The 26,161-nt window shown below is 36.7% G+C and overlaps 1 protein-coding gene across 1 annotated transcript; it reads left to right on the top strand.

Annotated features, from left to right (window-relative positions):
* Positions 1-838: 838 nt before the first annotated feature.
* Positions 839-8,229, top strand: LOC149255601 (DExH-box ATP-dependent RNA helicase DExH12-like). Its single transcript, XM_089460528.1, has 3 exons — positions 839-4,043; positions 4,336-4,725; positions 5,041-8,229. The coding sequence occupies exons 1-3, from the start codon at positions 1,077-1,079 to the stop codon at positions 8,227-8,229; spliced, it is 6,546 nt and encodes a 2,181-aa protein (XP_089316654.1). The 5' UTR covers positions 839-1,076.
* Positions 8,230-26,161: the final 17,932 nt, after the last annotated feature.

Genomic DNA, 26,161 nt, shown 5'->3' with positions numbered 1-26,161 from the left:
TCCGGAGGGAGAACTCCACATTACAGATTCAAGGGTCTATTGGGGTCCTCTTGGAGCAAAAAATAAAATAAAAATAAAATGTTTCTATTACCCTATTCCTCAAATGTATAACCAGGGGGTCAAGTATGTTACATATCACTATATTTGTCATTTTGCTCTTTTTGTAGTTTTGCAAATCTTATGTAATTGGGTCTTCAGTTAATCTAATGTGTCTTTCTATATAATGGATTTGGGGTCTCTTTAATCTCTGGTGAGTCCTGAAATTGCTGATGTAATCCCCAAGTATTTATTGCGACGAAACACAAACTTTATATCAAAATACTCATCTTTATTTAAACAAAAACATTTCAATAATAACTTATATACCAGAGAGATATGTAAATTCTTTTGATATTCAATATAAATTTAACATATAATACACACTAATGAACAATCAACTTAAATTTATCCTAATTCTAAAAATGTAGAAATATTTCAAATTTTATTTTTATTTTTATAATTTTGATAAAAAATTTACTAACTGTTTTTTTTAAACTTTCAATAAATCACCTAGACAATGATTAATTGTCAACTTTTCGAGTAGTTAATCAGACCAAATCCTTTTTCTCACCTCATCAATTCAAAAATATAATAAATTTCCACAAATATTAAAAATATTTTTCAACGAAATCTCACCCCCTCTCAATTAAAAAAACCATATTGCAAATAACAATTTAAAACTTTTAAAGTTCGTGAACATTTTGAAGTTTAGGAAATCTTTTCGCAACTTTATTTCTCAAACTTAAAATCATATAAATTGCTACCAAACGTATTTTTTGTTTGCTGAAACTTTTCTTCTTACGCTTTTTGTTCGCTGAAACCGACTTTCATCAGGTGAAGAACCTGTATCAATGAGGGTTGAAGCTTAAACCCTAGTTTTGTTCGGGGCAGCATCTCGCGGCAGCAGATAGATTTCCCGACGCTTTTCTTTCGAACGCCATATCGCACGGTTTGGTTATTGCCGTAAGGCTTCTTCATCTCTGATCTTTTGTTTTTGTTGCTTTCATCAGCAATTGCAATTACGAATTTGCGGGGCAATGGCACACCTTGGGGGAGGAGCCGAGGCTCACGCCCGTTTCAAGCAGTATGAATACAGAGCAAATTCCAGTTTAGTTCTAACTACAGACTCTAGACCTAGAGATACGCATGAACCCACAGGAGAACCGGAGTCTCTCTGGGGTAAAATTGATCCTAGGAATTTCGGTGATAGGGTTTATCATGGCAAGCCAGCCGAACTGGAGGAGAGGATAAAGAAGGCTAAGAAGAAGAAAGAAAGGGAAAAACCAGACCTGGATATGATGCCCAGGAAAGACAGCAAGAGGCGGAGGGTTAAGGAGGAGAGTGTTTTATCAATTGTGGACGATGGGGTTTACAGGCCCAGGACTAAGGAGACTAGAGCCGCTTATGAGGCCCTTCTCAGTACGATACAGCAGCAGTTTGGGGATCAACCGCAGGACATCTTAAGAGGGGCCGCAGATGAAGTGTTGGCTGTTTTGAAGAATGAGAAAATAAAGGACCCAGATAAGAAGAAGGAGATTGAGAAGCTTCTTAATCCAATGAGTACGCAGCATTTTGCCCAGCTCGTTTCGATGGGTAAACTAATAACCGATTTCCAGGAAGCGGGAGGCGAGGCGGGGGCTGGAATGGGAGGCGCAGCAGGAGAAGCCCTTGACGATGACATCGGCGTTGCGGTTGAATTTGAGGAGGAAGAGGATGATGAAGACAGTGATTTGGATCAGGTGCAGGAAGAGAGTGATGTAGATAATGATGATGATGGGCAGGAGGGGCATGAGGCGGAGGCTATGCAAATGGGTGGTATTGATGATGATGACATGGAAGAAACAGACGAAGGATTGAATGTCCAGGATATTGATGCTTATTGGCTTCAGCGGAAGATCTCCCAGGCGTATTCTGCTATCGATCCTCAGCACAGCCAGAAGCTCGCTGAGGAGGTTTTGAAAATACTAGCAGAGGAGGGCGATGTTCGGGACGTTGAGAACAGACTTGTTATGCTTTTGGATTTTGAGAAGTTTGATCTTATTAAGCTGCTGTGTCGCAACAGGCTCAAGATAGTTTGGTGTACTAGGTTGGCCAGGGCGGAGGATCAGAAGGAAAGGAGGATAATTGAGGATGAGATGACTATGGGAGAACAGCCTGCTCTTGCTGCTATCCTTGAGCAATTACATGCCACAAGGGCCACTGCAAAGGAACGGCAGAAGAATCTCGAACGTAGCATACGAGAAGAAGCAAGGAAATTAAGAGACGAGGGTGGCGGTGGAGATGGGGAAAGAGAACGACGAATGGATCGAGATGGTGGCGGTGGTGCTATGGAGAATAGTTGGTTAAAGGGACAGAGGCAGATGCTAGATCTCGAGAACATTTCATTCCATCAAGGAGGTTTGTTGATGGCAAACAAGAGGTGTGAGCTACCTCCGGGTTCATATAGGACCACAAGGAAGGGTTATGAGGAAGTTCATGTCCCTGCGCTGAAGCCGAAACCATTTGCTGAAGGAGAGGAACTTGTGAAGATATCAGATATGCCGGATTGGGCACAACCCGCTTTTTCTGGAATGAAGCAACTGAACAGAGTGCAGAGTAAAGTATACGAAACTGCTCTGTTTACGCCTGAGAATTTGCTCTTGTGTGCACCCACTGGTGCTGGGAAAACCAATGTTGCCATGTTAACCATACTTCAACAGATTGCTCTCAATAGGGGCGCAGATGGTTCTATTGATTTGAGCAAGTTCAAAGTTGTTTATGTTGCACCTATGAAAGCACTGGTTGCAGAAATGGTTGGGAACTTGTCTAACCGGCTGCAGTCTTATGGAATATCTGTCAAAGAACTTACAGGAGATCAATCAATGTCCCGTCAGCAGATAGAGGAAACCCAGATAATTGTAACCACTCCTGAAAAATGGGATATTATTACAAGAAAGTCCGGAGACAGGACATATACCCAGCTTGTGAAGCTTTTAATTATTGACGAGATTCATCTTTTACATGATAATAGAGGACCAGTGCTGGAAAGCATTGTATCCAGGACAGTTAGGCAAATCGAGACTACTCAGGAAATGATCCGATTGGTGGGATTGTCTGCAACACTTCCAAACTATGAGGATGTTGCCTTGTTTTTGAGGGTTAAGTCAGATGGGTTATTCTATTTTGATAACAGTTACAGGCCTTGCCCGTTGGCTCAGCAATATATTGGAATCACTGTCAAGAAGCCACTCCAGAGGTTTCAGTTGATGAATGATGTGTGTTACGAAAAGGTGATGTCGGTTGCTGGCAAACATCAAGTTTTGGTCTTTGTGCATTCCAGAAAAGAAACAGCAAAGACAGCTCGTGCTATAAGAGATGCAGCTCTTGCAAATGACACACTTGGACGCTTTCTGAAGGAAGACAGTGCTAGCCGGGAGATTCTCCAAACAGAGACCGAATCAGTGAAAAACAGTGATCTGAGAGACCTATTGCCGTATGGCTTTGCGACCCATCATGCAGGGATGGCCAGAGCAGATCGAACTTTGGTAGAAGACCTCTTTGCTGATGGCCATATTCAAGTTTTGGTGTCCACTGCTACTCTTGCATGGGGAGTAAATCTTCCTGCTCATACTGTTATTATAAAAGGAACTCAAATTTACAATCCCGAGAAAGGTGCATGGACTGAACTCAGTCCGTTAGATATTATGCAGATGCTTGGTCGTGCAGGAAGGCCACAGTATGATTCCTATGGAGAAGGAATAATAATAACAGGACACAGTGAATTGCAGTATTACCTTTCTCTTATGAATCAGCAATTGCCAATTGAGAGCCAGTTCGTGTCAAAGCTAGCAGATAATTTAAATGCAGAGATTGTACTGGGTACAGTTCAAAATGCAAGGGAGGCATGCACATGGCTAGGCTACACCTATCTTTATATTCGTATGTTGCGTAATCCAGTTTTGTATGGTCTATCTGCTGACGTTTTAGAGAGAGACAATACTTTGGAAGAGAGGAGAGGAGACTTGGTAAGCATAGCCTTGTTCTTTAATTCCCATCTTTACTGTGATATTACACAATTTTTGCTGGGTGCATATCCAATGGTACGCAGGGTCCCCATGTTGTGTAGATGGTGCCTACAGTTGGATGTGCACCCAGTGCAGCCTGGATATCATTAGACTGCAGATAGTAATGCTTTGCTAATCATTATTGAGTTTAATTCTCCATTATAGTTGTATAATCTCTACTTGTGTTTTTTTGGTTTAAAACCTGTTATAGCACATGCTCCCATTATTATTGAAATGTTGTTTTTGTATACAGATTCATTCTGCAGCAACAATCTTGGACAAAACTAATTTGGTGAAATATGATCGAAAGAGTGGATATTTTCAAGTTACTGATCTCGGACGCATAGCCAGTTATTACTATATTACTCATGGTACAATGGCTACTTATAATGAACATCTGAAGCCGACAATGGGTGACATTGAGCTATGCCGATTATTTTCTTTAAGTGAAGAGTTCAAGTATGTAACAGTAAGAGAAGAAGAAAAGATGGAACTTGCAAAGCTCTTAGATCGAGTACCAATCCCAGTTAAGGAGAGTTTGGAAGAGCCGAGTGCAAAGATCAATGTTTTGCTTCAGGCATATATTTCACAGCTTAAGCTTGAAGGACTTTCTCTCACATCTGACATGGTGTTCATTACTCAGGTATCATATGGTCGCATTGCGCAGTGAACCAATTCTTGTTGCTTTATTAATTGGAAACCTTGTATTTTTATTTTCCTTTTAAAAAATTCTTAAAGGTGGTATTGAGGGCGTTGTAGGCCGTGCTGTTTTCTCAAAAGCCTATTTTGCACTAATGTTTATTGTCATAGAGTTGCTACCATCGCTCTTGCATTTGTGTTCTTTAAAGCCTATTTTGTATAATGTTTATTGTCATAGAATTGCTACCATCTCTCTTGCACTAAGTGTCTATTTTAAATTTCTAATACAAAATTTTCCCTTTTCTGGTTATGTTCCCAGAGTGCAGGTCGCCTCATGAGAGCACTTTTTGAGATTGTTCTTAAAAGAGGATGGGCTCAGTTAGCTGAAAGAGCTCTTAACCTGTGCAGGATGGTTAGTAAGCGCATGTGGAGTGTTCAAACTCCTCTTCGTCAATTCAAAGGAATTCCAAATGATATTTTGACCAAAATTGAAAAGAAAGATTTAGCTTGGGATCGATACTATGATCTCTCTGCTCAAGAGATTGGGGAGCTCATTCGTTTTCCAAAGATGGGGAAAACCATTCATAAATTTGTCCATCAGTTTCCAAAATTGGATCTTTCTGCTCATGTCCAACCAATAACACGAACTGTATTGAAGGTTGAACTAACTATCACTCCAGATTTTCAGTGGGATGAAAAGATTCATGGATATGTTGAACCTTTTTGGATAATAGTAGAAGACAAGGATGGTGAATATATACTCCATCATGAATATTTTATGTTGAAAATGCAGTATGTTGAAGATGACCATCATTTGAGCTTCACTGTCCCCATCCATGAACCTCTTCCTCCCCAGTACTTTATTCGTGTTGTATCTGATAAGTGGTTGGGGTCGCAGACAATACTGCCAGTTTCATTTAGACATCTTATTTTGCCAGAGAAATACCCACCTCCAACTGAGTTGCTAGATTTGCAGCCGCTTCCTGTGTCTGCATTAAGAAATCCTTCATATGAAGCACTATATCAACAGTTTAGACACTTCAATCCTATTCAAACTCAGGTATTTACAGTGCTTTATAACTCAGATGATAATGTTTTAGTTGCAGCACCTACTGGTAGTGGTAAGACTATTTGTGCTGAGTTTGCTTTACTACGATTGCATCAAAAAGGCCCAGACAGTGTATTTCGATGTGTCTATATTGCTCCTATAGAAGCTCTTGCCAAAGAGAGATATCGGGATTGGGAGCAGAAATTTGGAAAAGGATTGGATCTGAAAGTAGTTGAACTGACAGGTGAATCTGCAACTGATTTGAAGCTCCTTGAAAAGGGTCAAATAATAATAAGCACACCAGAGAAATGGGATGCTTTGTCTCGGAGATGGAAGCAGCGGAAACTGGTTCAACAAGTCAGCCTTTTCATTGTGGATGAACTTCATTTAATTGGTGGAGAGGGTGGTCCAATCCTGGAGGTAATCGTATCCAGAATGAGATATATTTCAAGCCAAATTGAAAATCGTATCCGCATTATTGCTCTTTCTACTTCACTTGCAAATGCTAAAGATCTTGGAGAGTGGATTGGTGCTACAGCACATGGGCTTTTCAATTTTCCACCTGGTGTGCGTCCTGTACCAATTGAGATTCACATTCAGGGGATTGATATAGCCAATTTTGAGGCTCGAATGCAGGCAATGACTAAGCCAACGTACACATCAATAGTTCAACATGCAAAGGAAGGCAAACCAGCTCTAGTGTTTGTGCCAACACGGAAACATGCAAGACTTACTGCTCTTGATCTAGTCACATATTCAAATGCAGATGGTGGAGAGAGATCCCAATTTCTTCAATGTACTAAAGAAGATCTGGCACCTTTCATTGCAAAAGTTAAAGAATCGACCTTGAGTCATGTGTTGACTCACGGTGTTGGGTATCTACATGAAGGTCTCAGTTTAATGGAAAGAGAATTGGTCACCCAGCTGTTTAGTGCAGGGGCAATTCAGGTGTGTGTTGCAAGCAGTTCAATGTGTTGGGGGTTGTCTTTGTCTGCACATTTGGTTGTTGTCATGGGGACACAGTATTATGATGGGCGTGAGAATGCTCATACTGACTATCCTATTACTGATCTTTTGCAAATGATGGGCCGTGCCAGTAGACCTCTGTTAGATAATGCTGGAAAATGTGTGATTTTATGCCATGCACCTCGCAAAGAATATTACAAGAAATTCTTATATGAGCCATTCCCAGTGGAGAGTCATCTTGATCACTTTCTCCATGACCATATGAATGCTGAAGTGGTTGTAGGCACCATTGAAAGTAAACAAGATGCTGTGGATTATCTCACTTGGACATTTCTCTATCGCAGACTCACTCAGAATCCGAATTATTATAATCTTCAGGGTGTCAGTCATAGACACTTGTCAGATCACCTTTCTGAGCTTGTCGAGGGCACATTGACTGATTTGGAGTCAAGCAAGTGTGTGGCTATAGAAGATGAGATGTATCTTTCTCCTTTGAACCTTGGCATGATAGCATCTTATTATTATATCAGCTACACCACCATTGAACTCTTTAGCTCATCCTTGACCGCAAAGACAAAGCTGAAGGGGCTTCTTGAAATTCTTGCTTCTGCTTCAGAGTATTCACAGCTTCCTATACGGCCAGGTGAAGAAGAAACAATAAGAAAATTAATAAATCATCAAAGATTTTCTGTTGATAAACCAAAATATACTGATCCCCATGTAAAGGCAAATGCTTTGTTGCAAGCTTACTTCTCAAGGCATGTTATTGCTGGAAACCTAGCACTAGATCAGCGAGAGGTCCTGCTTTCTTCGAGTCGGCTTCTTCAGTCAATGGTGGATGTTATTTCTAGTAATGGTTGGTTGAACCCAGCTCTTGCTGCAATGGAATTGACCCAGATGGTTACCCAGGGTCTTTGGGAGCGTGATTCTGTCTTATTGCAGCTTCCACATTTTACAAAAGAACTTGCCAAAAAGTGCCAGGAAAATCCAGGTAAAAGCATTGAGACTGTTTTTGATTTAGTTGAGATGGAGGATGACGAAAGACGTGAATTATTACAGATGACAGATGCACAGTTGTTAGACATCGCCCGTTTTTGTAACCGATTTCCAAACATTGATCTGGCATATGATGTATTAGAGAGTGATGATGTGAGAACTGGGGAAAATGTTACATTGCAAGTTACTCTTGAAAGAGATCTAGAAGGAAGACAGGAATTAGGTTCAGTTGATGCACCTAGGTATCCCAAACCAAAAGAAGAAGGTTGGTGGCTAGTTGTTGGGGATCCAAGTAGCAATCAGTTGCTGGCTATTAAGAGGGTATCACTTCAGAGAAAATCTAAAGTTAAGCTTGATTTCACTGCACCATCAGAGCTTGGAGAAAAGAAATACACGTTATATTTCATGTGTGATTCATATCTTGGGTGCGATCAAGAATATGAATTTACAATTAATGTGAAGGAAGCTATGGAAGATGATGAAGATGGAAGAGAATGAGATGCTTTTTCTGGATAATTTGTTTTTACAGTTTGTCAAGAATTGTCAAGAACCGACTTTGCAATTAAGCGGGGGAGCCCTTTATATTGTAACCTGAATAAGCTTTTTGTATAATTAAGTAGCACTGTTTCTAAAAACGAATTAATTGACTTTCCTTTCTCTGATGTTTGTTGTTCTTTCCAACTAATATGTGCTGATTAGTTGACACATATAGTTGCTGGTTGGTTGTAAATTATTGTCTGGTTTCACATGGCAATACTTAATGTGCTTAGCCACTCTCGTTTTAAAGAATCTTCTTTTATGCTTGTCTGAACTCGTTGTTTGTTTGATTGGCTATCTCCTAGTCATTTTTATTGGCTATCCTCTACTTGATTTATAGAATGATGTATTATCTTTGCACGTGGTGATAAAACTTTTGCTGTAATTTAGCCTTGCAGGCTGATCCCAGGTCAAGTTATAGATGTATGATTTTGCCCAAGACCCATAGGAGAGTTTCTGTTATTGGCCAAACCATAACAAATTGAATTCATATGTAAGAATACTTTTGACTGAAATGTACATAGCTATTGTGGACTTAGAGATGTTTAAAGCCATGGCTACAAATGTTGTTCTTGACTACTGCAATCAAAGTTACCTTTATCCTTGAATGCGAGGGGCACCCTCAAGATACAATAGGCCTGCCAAAGGTTATGTAGCACCTATAAGAGGGTGATCCGGCTTATGATATCTCTATGATATTAAGTTTCACATGCATACAGGTTGTTTCTATTCCAACTTCTCAAGGTAGAGGTTTACAGTGTCCTGTAGCTGCAACTAAATTACTTATCTGTCAGAACTGTACTCTCCTACAATCTTTAAGCAATATCTGGCTGATTTTATTTATGGCTTCTCTAAGGCAGAATCTGTACTATTAAGAGACAATCTCTGAAGATAAGGTGTACCTAAAGGCCACTACATGTTAGCTGGTATGCTTAGACAACAATATGCAATGTGAAAAATCACCTTTAACAGAATTCTGTTATTTATTATATTCAGATAGTTACCATAGTAGCTATTTTTTTTTCTTAATATTAAATAAAATAATTAGATAAGTGGAAATACTCAATTACTCTTTTGGATGCACACAGTTTTGACTCTATCCTACTCTCACGGTGCCTGAAAATGCTTGAAAAAAAATTATTTGCCTTTGCCTTTCCCCTTTGTTTAAGTGAAACCATACCAATTTGATTTTCACTGTACAATGCCAAGTGTTACTTTATAGAATAAGATATCTATTGCTGTGCAAGACTGTTATTTCATGTTATTTTAACAATTTTTCACCATCAGAATTATTATTTATAGTGAATAGAGATTTGTAATTTATTTTCTTAGCAATATGCATCATGGTTATCAGAACCAGTCAATCAAAACTAGTTCACATTTTTTTTTCCTGAACTGTTCACCAAAGTGGAACTGCTTTTTTCCTGAACCCGACCAACCCACAGCAGTTTTTGCCTAGAAAACCGGAAATATTTTTTTATTTTTTATTGTTATAAAACAGACCCTCCTCCCAAACCCCGCTTTCAGCGTAAATTGTTGCCAATTTGCTTTCACTCTTACATGCTATATACACCAGCGAACTTGTCAAAATGGTTTGGTTTTACACACTGATGTACATAAATATATAACATTTATGTAAAAATTTAAGCATTTTATGCCTTGTTTATATGATTGTTTTTCCCCGGCTGCAATCCAGTTGCAGTTTTGATAACTTGTATATGCATGTAATGTTGAAAATTGTAGCGAGAAGGGGTTCCTTGTTTTGTATCTTAATCCAAGAAGCCTCAACTAGTTTCTCCTTGAGCATGCACGAGTTCCTATGAGTTAGGAGCTAATTTTTAAAAAGTAAGACGAGTTCCTAAAATTTAAGGTGAATTCGTAAAATTGAAAAAGTGTTCATGAAGCAGTTCAGTAGGGTCAAAGTGGAAGCTCGAGTTATTAGTGAGTCTCAAGAGATGGACGAGCTAATTTCTAAAAAGTAGGACGAGTTCCTAAAATTTAGGGTGAATTCGTAAAATTGAAAAAGTGTTCATGAAGCAGTTCAGTAGGGTCAAAGTGGAAGCTCGAGTTATTAGTGAGTCTCAAGAGATGGACGAATTAGCATATGTTGCATGAGTATTTAACTCATGCTAACTCAAATAATCACAAAAACAAACTCCTTAATTAGTAACTTACTAAATTTGACCATTCGAATTGCTTTAAAAGGAGCGAAGGCACATTGTTACTCATTGTTTTGTGACATGGAGCTACCAAAGAGGCCTCGAACAATGGTGACTCTTGCGCCACACCGGTCTATCGATGTGCCCCTCACCATCCTGCGTGTCCCCTTGCTCAACCTCTTCCTCGAGCTTTTGACATCTGAAGCCTGATCTCCACCGGTAGAAATGCTACTTGGTCTCATCTTTCAGCTTTTCTCGTTCTATCCACTCCCTTTGAGGGGGTCTGGTGTCCTTTCGGTCAAATCTCTCCACGAGCCTCTGTGTGAAATCTTTATAAGATACGTAGATGACCCAAAGGGATCAACCCTGGGTACCACCATTCCATAGCATCTCCATCCAAGTGCAAAGTGGCATGTCTAATAGCGTCCACCTCCTTTATGGGGTTTTGTTGGAAATATGTGTCCAATTATTGTACCCATTTTCTGACAGAACTCCTAGCTAAACCATCAAAGTGAGTGAGGGTCATTTTTCTCTCAATGATACTCAATCCCTTGAGCCTTGGGTTTGTCTATAGTTCACCCATCACAGTGCATACATGCTCAAATCTTCCATGATCTTGCTGGCTATTCCACAACTGGCTAAGATCATGCTCTGATACCACTGTATTATTCATAGTAGAAATTTTATAATGATAACAAAGACATGCACAAATAAATAACACATAAAATTTCAGAAATGCATACACATAAACTAGAAATTTATGCAAATCCCCAAACTAGCCAAATTATATTAATAATATCTGCTGTGGTGCAAATTAATTGGAGAAATTTCACCTGGGCTTGAACAAGGCAAGTTACAAGCACCAGGCGAGGAGTACGAGAAAGTCAAATGGTTGCAATAATCAACACCTCCAGAGCACTGTGTTGCTGCTCCAAAACTGCACTGTTGCCGGACTTTGCCCCCTGATTTGCCCATTCTAGATTACCCAGAAAATTCAATAAAATTAAGAGAGTGCTCCTTGCCCAAAACCCAAAAAAACCCAGAAAAAGTTTCCCTTAGTTCTAAATTTCAAAATTTGACCCTTCATAGCATGGCCCTTCACCAAATTTAAATTCTGTTACTGTAGCTACTCCTGTCAATCCCTTCTCTCCAAACTCTAGCAATCCTCCTCAAATTGCCTTCTCAATGATTTCCCAGCACCCCAACTCCAAACTCCTCTGGATGACGCTGCGCTAAAATAGTTTCACTCCAATAACTGCGCAGTCATGGAGGAGATGATGCATTCCTGTGTATGATAAAGTGAGAGTTGCATGTAGGTTGGTCCTCTTCGCTGTGGTTGCCCTCCACACTCATGAAAATGATCAAATAACACTCCTGTAGCTTCTTCGGTCAATTCCCCAACAACCAGGCTCCACAAACAACTAGTTAATCCTCCCTCTGTGCAGTGGTGGCTCCCAGACTGTGTGCTTTACTCCAGAAATGCGTGGGACCTGTAGTTGATTCCTCTTCCAGTCTCAGTGATGAAGGAAAGCCTTCCTAGGGTGGCACTCAAAGTCCACCGAAAAAAAGTTGAGCTTCTCTCCTTAGGAAGTTTTTGTGCTAAAGAACACAATATTGGCTCAACGAAACAACTAAGGCAAATTCGATTTTCAAATAGACAAAAGACTCCTATTGTTCCCTCATTCCTTCCTTTTATAATTGCTGGCCATGCATTCTTTGTGGGCTCTACCAATTCGATTTGCCTCATAGAATTCAAATTCTTTCTTCTCCAATTGCGTACTTTATGTGGGCCCCATATTCCACTATCAATTTAATCTTTCATTTTCTCTAATGTTGGTGGCTTCCATCTCTCCAAAAATTAAGTGGGGACTCCTTCCATGCACTTTTCCTACGCTTACATGCCAAAATATTTTCTAACACCCAATTGTAAAAATAGAAATTCATTTTAGCAAAATTATTTTAATTGGGGATATTACATCATTGAAGGACTAATGCACTGTTAGGGCGCAGAGTTGTGGATGCCAAACCAATGATAAAAAGGCATATCTAGAAGACCCAATGAGCAGACTTCTTAGTGGAGTTAGAGGCTTTCTAGTGGGAAAATTAGTAAGCCAAAGTTCAATGACACAAAGGAGTTGTGATCATTGATAGTGGCAGATTGTGGACTCGCAAAGCATGGTGGGAAAGAACATGTCTTCAAAGTAGGTTCCACAAAAAAAGCAGGGAAACCCTCTAGTTCAGCGGGAGCAACTGCAACAATAGAGAACTTGGTAGAGTTGGAGACAGATCCAGGTGGACGAGGTTCCTCCAGGAACACCTTTCTCGCAAAGAGAGAGTTGAAAATTGTAGCAAAAATGGGTTGTTTTGTGCCTTAATTGAAGGAGCCTCAACGAGTTTCTCTTTGAGCATGCACAAGTTTCTTTGAGTTAGGAGCTAATTCCTAAAAAGTAGGACGAGTTCTTACAATTTAGGGTGAATTCCTAAAATTTAGAAAGTGTTCATGACGCAGTTAACTAATGTGTCAAAGTGGAAGGCCGAGTTATCAGTGTTCTAGTGCGAGTTAATTGAGGAAAAGAACTTGTGGTTGAGTCTCAACATATAGGACGAGTTGCATGAGTAGTTAATTCATGCTAACTCAAACAATCACAAAATCAAATTCCTTGATTAGAAATTCACTAAATTTGGCCATTTGAATTGCTTTAAAAGGAGGAGCGAAGGCACATTGTTATTCATTGTTTTGTGAGACAAAGCAATAGGAGTACACACAAAGTTGTGTGTGAGTTTGTGACGAAGAGTTTGCAAGAGAAACTTTTGCACAAAATTATTGCGAGGAAGAGTTCCCTTGGGTAGTGCTCATAGAAAAAAGAGGAAATTCCTATTTAATAGGAGCACCTATTGTGCAAGGATTTAGGGAGTAGATCAAGCTACAACAAGCGTGTTTTTCAAGCCTAGGCAAGGTAGGGAGAAGGTAGTATTCTCTATTGAAAACACAGATGTATTGTAAGAGTTCATTCCTCAGTCTATCAATAATATTCTCAACAAGCATAGGGTTTTCCTAGTTAGATTTCCTAAAAATTTTGTGTTTTGAATTGTGTGAATTGCGTTTTTTTTCTGTTCCTATTATGTTGCAAATTTTACTAGAGAAAGTCCGTGTTTATATGAGAAGAAATTGTATTTTAGATTGCTCATATTAGCATATCAGAATTTTGTGGATTTTCTACATGTAACAAGAATTAGAAGTGATTAATGTGAAAAGAAAATTCAAATACCTTTTTTTTTCTATAGTTGGCAATCTATTGTGATTTAAATGACCCTTAAGAACAACCTAGGTCATATTACTATTCCCACTCCTTCCATAAATGTGTGTTTACAATGCCAACACTTCTAAAGTATTTATACAAAACTTTCAACATTTAAAAACATATACACCAATCAATGCTAGTGTAAAACATAAACGTACATGTAACTTGTTCATATAGTGCAAAACTGATGGGTAATTTATTAAACAACTAAATAAGAGAGAAAATAACAGTCATTCTTACAAAGATGACTTCGGGAGTACATAAATGCAACTTTTCAAAATTCTTTATGAAAATTCTTAAAACAATGTTCCAATCGTTCTATTGAGAAAAGTATGAAAGTACAGTAGTGCGAGCTTTCGTAAGCTTTTATTCATAAAATTCTGGACCTTTATTTCATACAACAAGTAAGCTTAAATAGCAGAAAACAACTGAATCTATTGTGCAAAGCGTTGAGGGAATTTAAACAGATCCCTTCAACAATGCTTAAAGGAAAAAGATATTTGGTAGAAATTTCTGAATGTGATTTGCTGTCTTCATCGCTTTGTTTGTTCCATCGAATTCTCTGTATCATTGTCCGTCTGTTTGAACTGAACTGCCACTTATCAGCACCACTGTCCTCTTCTGTTATGAACTTGAACACGGAAAACAATGATTGATAAGATAAAAATGATTGAGACTGATAAGATAATTTCGTTTGAAACAAATCAATTTTGCAGGGAATCAAGAAAAATGTAGAGCGTAATAAATTCTAACAGAAACATCATGAAGAGGAATGTAGAGTGAGCTCTGTAGTAAGAGAGGTGGATTTTATGGTCTTATTGCAAATCTCTTTTAGATCGGGGGTAGACTCAGAATAATCGCAATCGGTTGGAGACCGGGAGTACTTCAAATTATATCACAATCACAATCGTGGAAAGGTGGATGGCTAACGATTTTTTTGGAGGGGTTGGAAGTGGTAAGTGGTTTGTGAAGAGGGGGGGTCCGAAAGAACAAAGGAGTGATGCGTGGATATAGGGTTTGGACGAAAAACCACTTTTCGGACCCCCCTTGAGAAACTTAAAATGAGCGCAGGGGGGTCCGAAGTCTTCTCCGCCATTGATTTGGGTAGATCTGAGCCATTTATTAAATCAAGGCAAGTCGGGCTTTTATATCACAATCGGTGTTCGGAGCGGAGGCAAAGGTACGGGAAAGATTATGAAAGTTGCGATAAGCCGGATGCGAAATCATTCATATCCATTTAAATATCGTGTCAGGTCTGGGTGGCCTAATTGCAATCGCAAATCAGCTGGGGTGAAGGATTTGTTATAAGTCGTGTCCCTTTGAAACTTGCGATTGCGAAGTCCCGGGGTGACGTGGTAGTGACATCACGAATGACATCATGATGTGACGTGGCATGTGACATGGCAGATGACGTGGCAATAACATGGCAGCTGACGTGGAGTATGACATCACGGATGACATGGGAGCCATGACGTGGATATGATGTCATATCACAATCGACATGAGACTTCATTTCACAATCGACATGAGACTTCATATCACAATCGCACTGGGCATAAGGCTTGACTCTTGAAACTTTACGATTGCGTGGGTGCGATATTTTAATGAATTTGAAATGAATAATCCCCACGGGTCTGACTATATCACATATCACAATTGGTTAAGGCAGGGCGCAGGACCTTTGGAAACTGTGATAGCTACAGATGGGAGATTTTTTATGAATTACAGTTGATTTTCCCGTCGAGTCTGGGCCTAATCGCGATCATAGTTAGTTAAGGCTATGACTTAAGTTTTTTGGAACTTTTGCGATAGTCATGGACACGAGAATTAAATGAATTGTATTGAGTAATCCGTGCGGGTCCAATTTATATTGCAATTGCAATGGATTTGGTGGAGGGGTCTTTTCCTTATGAAACTTTGCGATGCAGGGAAGCGGGATGAGTAAGAGTTTCTTAAGGATAAAACTTTTGGGAATTAGAACTCCGATTATTTTGTTTTTTAATTAAATAACCCATATTTTCTAATACTTTAGGTTTGGTCTCAGGGGCTATTTGAAAATTGGTTTTTTTGGATAATCAAGATTTAATACTTGGGTATTAATTAAAAAGCCTAAGTATTAAACTTTGATTATATGAATTTATTATTATTATTATTATTTTTTTAAAACGTTGATTTTCAATTTTTTTTTCTTTTTTTTTTTTAAGAAAGATAAAAAATCGAAGGTTTTTTAAAACTAAAGGGTCCATATTTTAATATAATAAATTTCATAAAAAATTTATAATATATTAAAATGGGGGGTTGTTGAATAGTACAACAATTGATGATTCACTGGAACAACTAATTATTTATGATAATAATGAATTTATTCAAAGATTCAGTAAAAATAATTTAGGAAGTTGAACTATTTTTCGAAACATTTAGATAAATAAAATTACTCTGGCTATAAAACTCATTAAATTGCAATTTCTTTTAAACACTTTTTGTGAATGAAAAACTCCTATTTATTTGTATCATTAATTAATCAGTAGTAAAAATAAAGTAGGGGGCCTTTTACGATTTAGCTTATAATGTATTCGTTCGTCACAGGTAGAGCCACTGCTGCCAACAAACGTTCATAGCCTCGACAGGGTTATTTTTTAACCAACAACAATCCAGTATCCCATCTATTTAATAATGCAATAATTGAGGTTTTTTTTTTTATGTTAAAAAGCCATTGGCCTGGTTTGGTGGTCAAATAATGACAATGCCATTCACCAATAATAATCAAACTGAACACGCTGGCTCGTGATGATATCCCTTGTCTTAAAAAAAATCATAGGACATTACCCTGATTTGATGATCAGTGTGGTAATGTCCGTTTAATTGGTTCCCGATGAACATGGTAAACATGCTCATGATGAGACCTCTTATCTTTTAGATTTTTTATATTTTAGAATTACATTTTAAAAATTCTCTTTTTAATGGATGGGGATGATCATTGACTCTTTAAGAGTTTTGGATGAAAAATCAGAGTTGAAAGTGTTTAGTCATAAGAAAATGTTCACTTTTTAAAGATAACCTTTTTGACTGAAACTAGAGTAAAATGGTATATTTTTTGAGGTTTTTTAAAGATTTCAAAACTTAATGGAAAATATTTTTCAGAGTCCTATAATTTTTATCTAATTTTCAATTTTGGTAACTACTTCTTAAAAAATTTCTACTTTCAAAATGAAAAAATAAAAATAACTTCAAGTGATGTCTGAAAAGTCAATAGAGTACTATTTAACATTTTCTTAACAAAATCTGTAAAAGGAAAAATAAATTGCAGCAGGATGTACAATGGAAGTGACTTTTTACAGATTTTATTATTATTATTATTATTTTTTTAAGAAAATAATTTATTTAAGATGAGCCCATTTATAGGAAGAGAATATCTCTTTCCTAATAAATCTTGAAGTATAAATGTAGATGAGCTTATCTGTTCAACAATCTGAAATGGACTAAGCCATAATTTTTTAATTTTGGTATGTTTTTTTTTTTGTATGTTTTGTCCCACTTGAGAACTAGATCTCCAACTTGGAAGGATCTTTGTGTGACTGAATTTGCATCACAATAGGCTTTCACCATCTGTTGGTGTTTGGTGTGTGTGAGTTTGACCTTTACACTTTCTTTTTCTAGTTTTAGGATTTGTGAATTTCTTAATTGCAAGGAATAAGAAGGTGTTTCTTCAATAAATTGAGCTACGACTAATGAAGGAAGAGTTAAATGTGATGGAATGATGGCTTCTTTCCCATATAGTAAGTTGAATGGAGAAGTTCCTATAGAGGCCTTTTGAGATCCTATTAGCCCATAGAGCAAATATTAAATTTTTGTGCCAGTTTCTTTGATTTTGATTATTCTAAGGAGATTTTTATTAGTGGATTCTGCCAAACTGTTTCCCTGGGGATTGTAATTAGCAGAATATTTGAGTTTAAAACCCCTCCTAATTGCAAATTCAATCATACAAATACTTGAAAAATAAGATGCATTATCAAATGTAAGTGCAGAAGGAAAATCAAATCTTGTAATGATAAATCGATTAATAAATTCAATAACAGATTCAGAATTGATTATCTTTAGCGGAATTGCTTCTACCCAGTTAGTGAAGCAATATGTAGCAGTCAGAATATCCCTATGCTATTTAGAAAAAAGAGGAACGATTTCACCTATGATATCTAGTCCCCATTGTTCGAAAGACTATTCGATATTGACTGGCTACAGAGGCAAGGCTAGTTTCTGTTGTTTTCCAGAAGCAGTTTGACACATTTTGCATTTCCTTACGTATGCATGGGTATCTTTGAAGAGAGAGGGCCAGTAGTGTCCAACAAGTAAGGTTTTGTGTGCAGTAGTATCTCCTCCAAAGTGTCCACCTGCTGGGCCATCGTGAAGTTCATATAAAACTATTCGTGGTTCAAACTTTTCAAGGCATTTTAACAATATGGAATCATAGTTTCTCTTAAATAACATGTTATCAACAATCTCATGATGACTTGCTTTTAATCGTAAATCTCTTTTTATTTTATAATTGAGTTCGGAGGGAGCATATTCATTTTTCAAATAAAAAATTAAATCAACGTATTAGGACTCAACATCAATTACACTTACCTCAGAAATGTGTTCATTTTTACCTGTGTCCCCTTCGGCTGGTATGTTGGATTGTGTTGTATGTCGCTTGTAGAAACCTTGCCTTCTGACAATTTTGGCTGATTTAATTTCAATATCGTATTTTTGCAGAGATGTTACCCAATTCGCTCTCTTTTCTCCTAATTTTTTTCTGCATTAGTAATTGCCTCACTGCTGGGAATGAAACTGTTACTTTCGTGTGTGATTTTAAAAGAAAAGGTCTAAAATTCTCTACAAATTTATATACAACAAATTCTTGTTTTTCTACTTCTGAATAATTCAATTCAGCACCCTGAAAATTTGAACTGAAAAATGAGATGGGTGCTTCAATTTTTTGATTATTAATTTGTATCAAAATGTTGGATTGCGCTGTAAGTAGCTTGTAGAAACCTTGCCCTCTGACAATTTTGGCTGGTTTAACTTCAATATCGTACTCTTGCAAAGTTGTTACCCAATTTGCTCTCTTTTCTCCTAATTTTTTTCTGCATTAGTAATTGCCTCACTGCTGGGAATGACACTGTTACTTTCATGTGTGATTTTAAAAGAAAAGGTCTAAAATTCTCTACAGATTTATATACAACAAATTGTTGTTTTTCTACTTCTAAATAATGCAATTCATCACCCTAAAAATTTGAGCTGAAAAATGAGATGGGTGCTTCAATTTTCTGATTATTAATTTGTATCAGAACAACAACGTAAGATGATGAAGAAGCAAAGGTATATAAGATGAAATGATCAGAGAAATTCAGAGTATTTAAAGAAGAAGCATTAATAATTGCTTATTTAATTAGATCAAATGCTTATTTTTCATGCTGACCCCATTTAAAAACTACATCTTTCTTAATCATTTTCTTTAATGGAAAAATAATTTGTGAGAAATCAGGGACAAACCTTTTGACAAAATTAATCTGTCCAAAAAATGATTGCATGTTTTTTTTTTTACCTGTTATATGGTGGAGAAACTTCTGAAAGTTCTTTTATTCTAGCAGGGTCAATGTAAATTCCATTTTTTGACACAATGAATCCTAAAAGTTTCCCTCCACAAAGAGCGAAAAAAGACCTCCTTTTTTTTTTTTTTTTTTTTTTTTTTTTCGGATTTAATGAAATCCCATATTTTCTACAATGTTCAAAAATTTGTCTTAAGTTCTGGAAATGATTATTTCTGTTCTTTGAATAAACAATAATGTCATCTAGATAAACAACAACCGTTTTGTTTAACAAACCTTTGAAAGCTATATCCATGGCTCGTTGGAAAGTGGCCCCTACGTTTATTAAACCGAATGACATTTTTTGGTAGGCATAAGTTCCCCATTTAGTTTTGAAAGTAGTCTTTAGCCTATCATCTGGGTGGACCATGATTTGATTATATCCTGAGAAACCATCAAGGAAAGACATAAGTTCAGAACCAACAACTGATTGTAAAATCTGTTCCATAGTGGGTAGTGGGAAATTATCCTTTTGACTGACCTTATTAAGATTCCTAAAATCTATACAAATGCGGATATCACCGTTTTTCTTCCTAACAGGTACCAAGTTGGAAACCCATCTTGAATGCCTAACAAGAAAAATGATTTTAGCCTTAAGGAGTTTATTCAATTATGTTTTGATTTGATTTTCTAAGTTCGGGTGAATTTTCCTTAATTTATGTTGGACATGTTTATCATTTGATGAAATCAGTATTGTATGTTGAGTGATGGAAGTATCAAATGTTTTGAGATCTTCATAACTCCAAGCAAAGACATCTTTATATTTTTTAAACAAATGAATGAAGGATAATCTTTCTTCATACGAGAGACCAAGTCCTAAATTGACGTTTTGAGGTTTAAGATCTGTCCCAAGATTTATTAATCCAAATCTCAAAGTTGAACTCTGTAGTTTTGAATTAGTAACTCTTTTAAATCTGTCTTTTAAACCATAAAGATCCTCAAGTTTTACTACAGATTTGGGTATGGGATTATCATTGATTTTCTATTTTAATTTATCATTGTGTTCATCCTCATTAATTATTTGGTCATCGTATGATTTTTTAGAAGTTAAGAAGCTTAAAATGTCTTCATTATCATTGAATACATGCCAGTTGGTGATATTATTGGGAATGGATGGTCTAAAGATTAATTCTACAGAAAATCTATCAGGATTGTAATCTTCAGATGGGATTAGTTTTGATGCAAAGTCAGCAAGAAAGTTAGCGCTAGCATTCTGAATCCTAGGAATAACAGAAATGTTAAACACTAAAAAATGTGAAGTGAGAGACTGAACCAATGATCGATAATGCTTCAAGTGTGTAGAGATAAAATGCATTATGTTTTTTACTTGTTTAATTACAATTTCTAAATCTCCATGAACTTGAAGGTATTTAACGTCAAGGCTAATTGCTTTATACATACCTTGGACCAATGCCTCATATTCTGCAATATTATTTGTGCATTCGAATTCCAATCTGCAAGTTAGCATCGTCTTCACACCTTCAGAATTAATCAATATACAATCTGTTTCTGCACTATCACTTGATTTCGACCCATCAAAATACAATGCCGAGAATAAAGAATTAACTAATGGTTTTTCTAGCATATTTACACATCTGGAAAAGCCTATCTATGAAAAATTTTCAATTTGAAAATTTACAGAATTACTCAGAAATGGTGACGTTTGTGCTTTAAAATTATCAAAAAATGATTAAGTAGAGTAGTTTCCAAGAATGTTGTTATTAAATACTATTGCCTCATTTTCACCTTCTAAATCTATTACCAAATGTTTCATGTGTTTTTCTCGGTTGATTCTAATTTGATTCGGATTTACATTAAATGGGAGCCATAAGTGAGACCAATCAGTGGAAAAATAACCATGTAGCTTTTCTGACCAATCTCTACTAAGAATTAAACTATAGATATTTGGGATATCAGCGACAAGTATATCAATTATTTTACAAACTTCAGGGTTCAAAGATAATCTAATAAGAACTAAATTCATTTCTCCTATGACTTTGACAATTTTCCTATCAAGTTGCACAATGTGAACTGCAGTTTTTTGGGGTGACATGTTTAATTTTAAACAAACTAAATATGGCATAATATTCGAATAAGCCCCTGAATCTACTAAGCAGTTATGTACATTTTTATTAAATATTTCAGACGTCAAAATAAAAGGGGTATGTGAATTAGACTTGTCACCTATTAGAATAGAATCAAAGGAATCAAATAACGAATGACCAGGAGGTTTAACCATTCTGTTAGAAGCTTTGGATACCACAGCAACAGGAAGAGGAGAAGCATGTATTGCGTTCAATTATTTTAGTAAAAATTTTCGCTGTTGTTTGAGTTTAGTGAGTTCATGAAGGGAAATGTTTTCTTTTATTTTCTTCATATCCTCAACTATATTGTACTCAATAGTATCTGAAACTACTAAGGTTCTGGGTGAATATTTAGAATTGGATGAAGATGGAATTACTTGGGGAGAAGTGGAAGTGGATTTTTTAACAACTTTATCTTTAGCAGTGGAAGTTGAAGGTTTCTATTTTTGAATTGGTTGTATAGGATCAACTGGACCTTTACTTCTTGTGCTAACAGGTAATGCTTCATATTTATTTTCACTATTAGAAATAGGAAGAATAAAATCCCACATTCCATTTAACTCAGCTATTTGTTCATCTTGGGATTCATCAGCAGAAAATGCTTCTTCATCCTCATCTTCATCATCAGTGTCTGCATTAGATATGGTGTTTGGAGGTTATGGATTAGGTGGCTAATTTATTCTGTATGTTCTAAAAGATTTTTCAGAAGAAGATTCAATTACTTGTTTTTGGATCTCTACCATCTCATTGACAAAGTTTGAAGGACTTGTTGTAAGCCTTTAAGATCAAAGGGATCTTTAAGTGCTTTATTTTTTGGCTCATCCTTAAATGTAACTCTTTTTAATTTTCTATCTTCCCGATCCTTTTTCTTTCTTAGTGAATTTATCCCCTTCTCTACAGACATACTTCTTCCATGTTTTCTACCAAGGTATTTTTATTAGCTCTATCTACAAAAATTTCTACGTTAGAAGAGATGAAATATACCATTTAATTTGTAGATCGACACCATGTCTAAAGTAGTTGGGATTTTATTTAACAATTTGTTAAATCTGGAATTAAAATATTTTGTCTTTTCCCCTGAATTCGTTTTTAAATTGGAAAGGTCATTGATAAGAGATGTGGTTGAGCAATAATCACCAAATTTAGTCAAAAAATATTCTTCAAAAATATCCCAACTAGTAATAGAATTGGCTGGTAATAAAATGTACCAAGACCCTGCTGATCCTGTAAGAGTGTATGGGAACAATATACCAAAATCTTCTTCAGCTACCTCATTAAGATTGATGGCTAACGTATAGTTATGGATGTGCTCTTCAGCAGGTAATCCATCATTAGGATTGAATTTGGGAAGCCATCTTCCAAGATGTTTTGGTAAAGGATGAAGTGGTGTTGGCATTTGAACAACTCTTGGATTGGACCATGGTCTAGCTGCCATTGTAACAGTTGGGGAGGTGGATGTGATGAAAGAAGAATTGACAGCTGTGATAGTACTACTTGAGGCAACACTAGTCGTTTGTGTAGAGGAAATGGAAATAGATGAAGTGATCGGTAGAGAAAAAGGAAATGAAAAATGAATAAATGGAGATTTTTGTGAATGGGAGAATGAGGTAATCTCACTAGTAGAGGTTTGATAATCTTATGTAGCAATTTTAGTTCGGCGGAATTGAAGTGGAAATTCAAATGGCGAGATGCCAAGCTTTTCACTTTGGGACCGAGTCAAAACACCGGTTCCGTGAAAAATAGAAGTTATACTTCCTTCAAAAACTTTAGATGATTTGAGAATTTTTTTCTTTCTGAAATGGAGACGTCTTCCAATTTCTTTATCAAAGCTGTAATTTCTGGCAACTCTAGAGTATAATCCATAGGGATTACCTCAAGAAGTATTCTAGGAGACTTGGGAGGTGATTGTACAACTCCTGATCTAAAAGTAGGAGATTCTGGAGGGGATCTGGAAGTTGTAGGAGATTTGGAGGGGGAACGACTCTTGGAATGACCTTTTGTTTTTGGATTGGACTTAATTTACATTCATAGTCTGCAGGCCCTCCTTCTAGCGCCAAAAATGTGTTGAGGTCTCGAAAATTGCTGCTTCAACATGGGGGAAAACCACCCGGTCCGGACCTTAAGACAACTCCTTTTCCGTTTAGGTAGTGGCTCTGACTGGGGATAGTGGGACCATTTTCCCAATGAAAGGTTATTGAATGAATGTATAATTCTTATAGCGAAGTGAAATAGATGGATTTGTAGTAATGAATTAAATGGGAAAACATATGCATTAATCTACTCTATAACCCGAGATTGTTTAACATTTATCTGGATGCGATCTATAATGATTTTCCTTAGTAAATGACAGTATAGATTGCTTAAACAAAAATGGAAATGAAAATATTTCAAGATGATTACTTTGATTAAATAGTTAATCAAAATAATGTGTATAACTCATATCGCATTCAGAATATCAAAGCAAATTGCTTAACATGTAAAAGTATCAATGGTAGCATGATAAAAAATGAATACATGTAACATTGTTATTTAAATACCATATAATAAGAAATCTGAAAAAATAAATTCACTATTTACTTATGAACAAAGCAAAGGTACAATGATAGAAATCCCAGGTGCACATTGCTCAGCAGTTTAGTCCTTCTTACAAAGATGACTTCGGGAGTACATAAATGCAACTTCTCAAAATTCTTTATTAAAATTCTTAAAACAAGGTTCTAGTCGTTCTATTGAGAAAAGTATGAAAGTACAGTAGTGCGAGCTTTCGTAAGCCTTTCTCCATAAAATTTTGGACCTTTATTTCATACAACAAATAAGTTTAAATAACAGAAAAAAACTGAATCTATTGTGTAGAGCATTGAGGGCATTTAAACAGATCCCTTCAACAATGCTTAAAGGAAATTGGTATTTGGTAGAAATTTCTGAATGTGATTTGCTGTCTTCATCGCTTTGTTTGTTCCATCAGATTCTCTGGATGTTTGTCCGTCTATTTGAACTGAACTGCCACTTATAGCACAACTGTCCTCTTCTCTTATGAACCTGAATACAAAAACAAGGATCGATAAGATAAAAATGATTGAGACTAATAAGAGAATTTCATTCGAAACAAATCACTTTTGCAGGAAATCAGGAAAAATGTAGAGCGTAATAAATCCTGACAGAAACATCATGGAGATGAAAGCAGAGTGAGGTTTGTAGTAAGAGAGGTGGATTTTACGGTCTTATCGCAAATCGATTTTAGACCAGGGGTAGACTCAAAATAATCGCAATCGGTTGGAGACCGAGAGTACTTCAAATTATATCACAATTGCAATTGCAATTGCGGAAAGGTGGATGGCTAACGTTTTTTTGGAGGGGGTCAGAAGTGGTAAGTGGTTTGTGAAGAGGGGGGTGCAAAAGAATAGAGGAGTGACGTGTGGATATAGGGCTTGGATGAAAAACCGCTTTTCGGACCCTCCCCCTTTGAGAAACTTAAAATGAGTGTAGGGGGGTCTGAAGTCTTCTCCACCATTGATCTGGGAAGATCTGAGCCGTTTATTAAATCAAGGCAAGTTGGGATTTTATATCGCAATCGGTGTTCAGAGTGGAGGCAAAGGTATGAGCAGGATTATGAAAGTTGTGATAAGCCCGTATGCGAAATCATTCATATCCATTTAAATATCGTGTTGGGTCTGGTGGCCTAATCATAATCGCAAATCAGCTAGGGTGAAGGATTTGTTATAAGCTATGTCCCTTTGAAACTTGTGATTACGAAGTCCCAGGTTGACGTGGTAGTGCCATCACGAATGATGTCATGACGTGACGTGGCATGTGACATGGTAGATGATGTGGCGATGACATGGCAGCTGACGTGGAGTATGATGTCATGGATGATGTGGGAAATGACATGGAGGATGACATGGATCTGATGTCATTGATGACGTCATATCACAATCGACATGAGACTTCATATCACAATCACACTTAGCATAAGGCTTGACTCTTGAAACTTTGCGATTGTGTGGACACGATATTTTAATGAATTACAATGAATAATCCCCGCGGGTCTGTCTATATCGCATATCACAATCGATTAGTGCAGGAGGAAGGAGGTAGGACCTTTGGAAACTGCGATAGCTGCAAACGCAAGATTTTTTATGAGTCACAGTTGATTTTCCCGTCGGCTCGGGGCCTAATCACAATTGCAGTTAGCCAAGGCTAAGACTTAAGCTTTTTGGAACCTTTGCGATAGTCATGGACGTAGGATTTTAATAAATTGTATTGCGTAATCCTCGCGGGTTCGGTTTATATCGCAATCACTATAGGTTTGGTGGAGGGGTATTTTCCTTATGAAACTTTGCGATGCGGGAAAGTGGGATGAGTCAGAGTTCATGAAGAATAAAACCTCTGGGAATTAAACCTCCGATTATTTTGTTTTTTAATTAAATAACCCATATTTTCTAATACTTGAAGTTTTATAAAGCCTAAGTATAGTTTTGGTTTCGGGGCTATTTGAAAATTGGTTTTTTTGGATAATCAAGGTTTAATACTTGGGTTTTAATTAAAAAGCCTAAGTATTAAACTTTGATTATAGGATTTTATTAATATTTTTTTTTAAGAAATAAAAAATCAAAGGATTTTTTAAAATTAAAGGGTCCCTATTTTAATATAATAAATTTCATAGGAAATTTATAATATATTAAAATGGGGGGTTGTTGAGAAGTACAACAGGTCCATGAGCC

This window comes from Pinus tabuliformis, chromosome 7 (assembly GCF_031772625.1).
Source record: "Pinus tabuliformis cultivar Carrire ecotype Pingquan chromosome 7, CPIR1, whole genome shotgun sequence".
NCBI classification, from domain to species: Eukaryota; Viridiplantae; Streptophyta; class Pinopsida; order Pinales; family Pinaceae; genus Pinus; species Pinus tabuliformis.
Note: the sequence above shows the minus strand (reverse complement) of the source record. Positions and strands in the feature narration are given on the sequence as shown.

What these genes read in the sequence shown, in the direction of transcription:
- LOC149255601 (XM_089460528.1), top strand. Translation starts at nt 1,077, where the DNA reads ATGGCACACCTTGGGGGAGGAGCCGAGGCTCACGCCCGTTTCAAGCAG. An exon ending in AAGAGAGGAGAGGAGACTTG is followed by an intron (nt 4,044 to 4,335) that starts GTAAGCATAGCC and finishes TTTTGTATACAG; the next exon opens with ATTCATTCTGCAGCAACAAT. An exon ending in ACATGGTGTTCATTACTCAG is followed by an intron (nt 4,726 to 5,040) that starts GTATCATATGGT and finishes TTATGTTCCCAG; the next exon opens with AGTGCAGGTCGCCTCATGAG.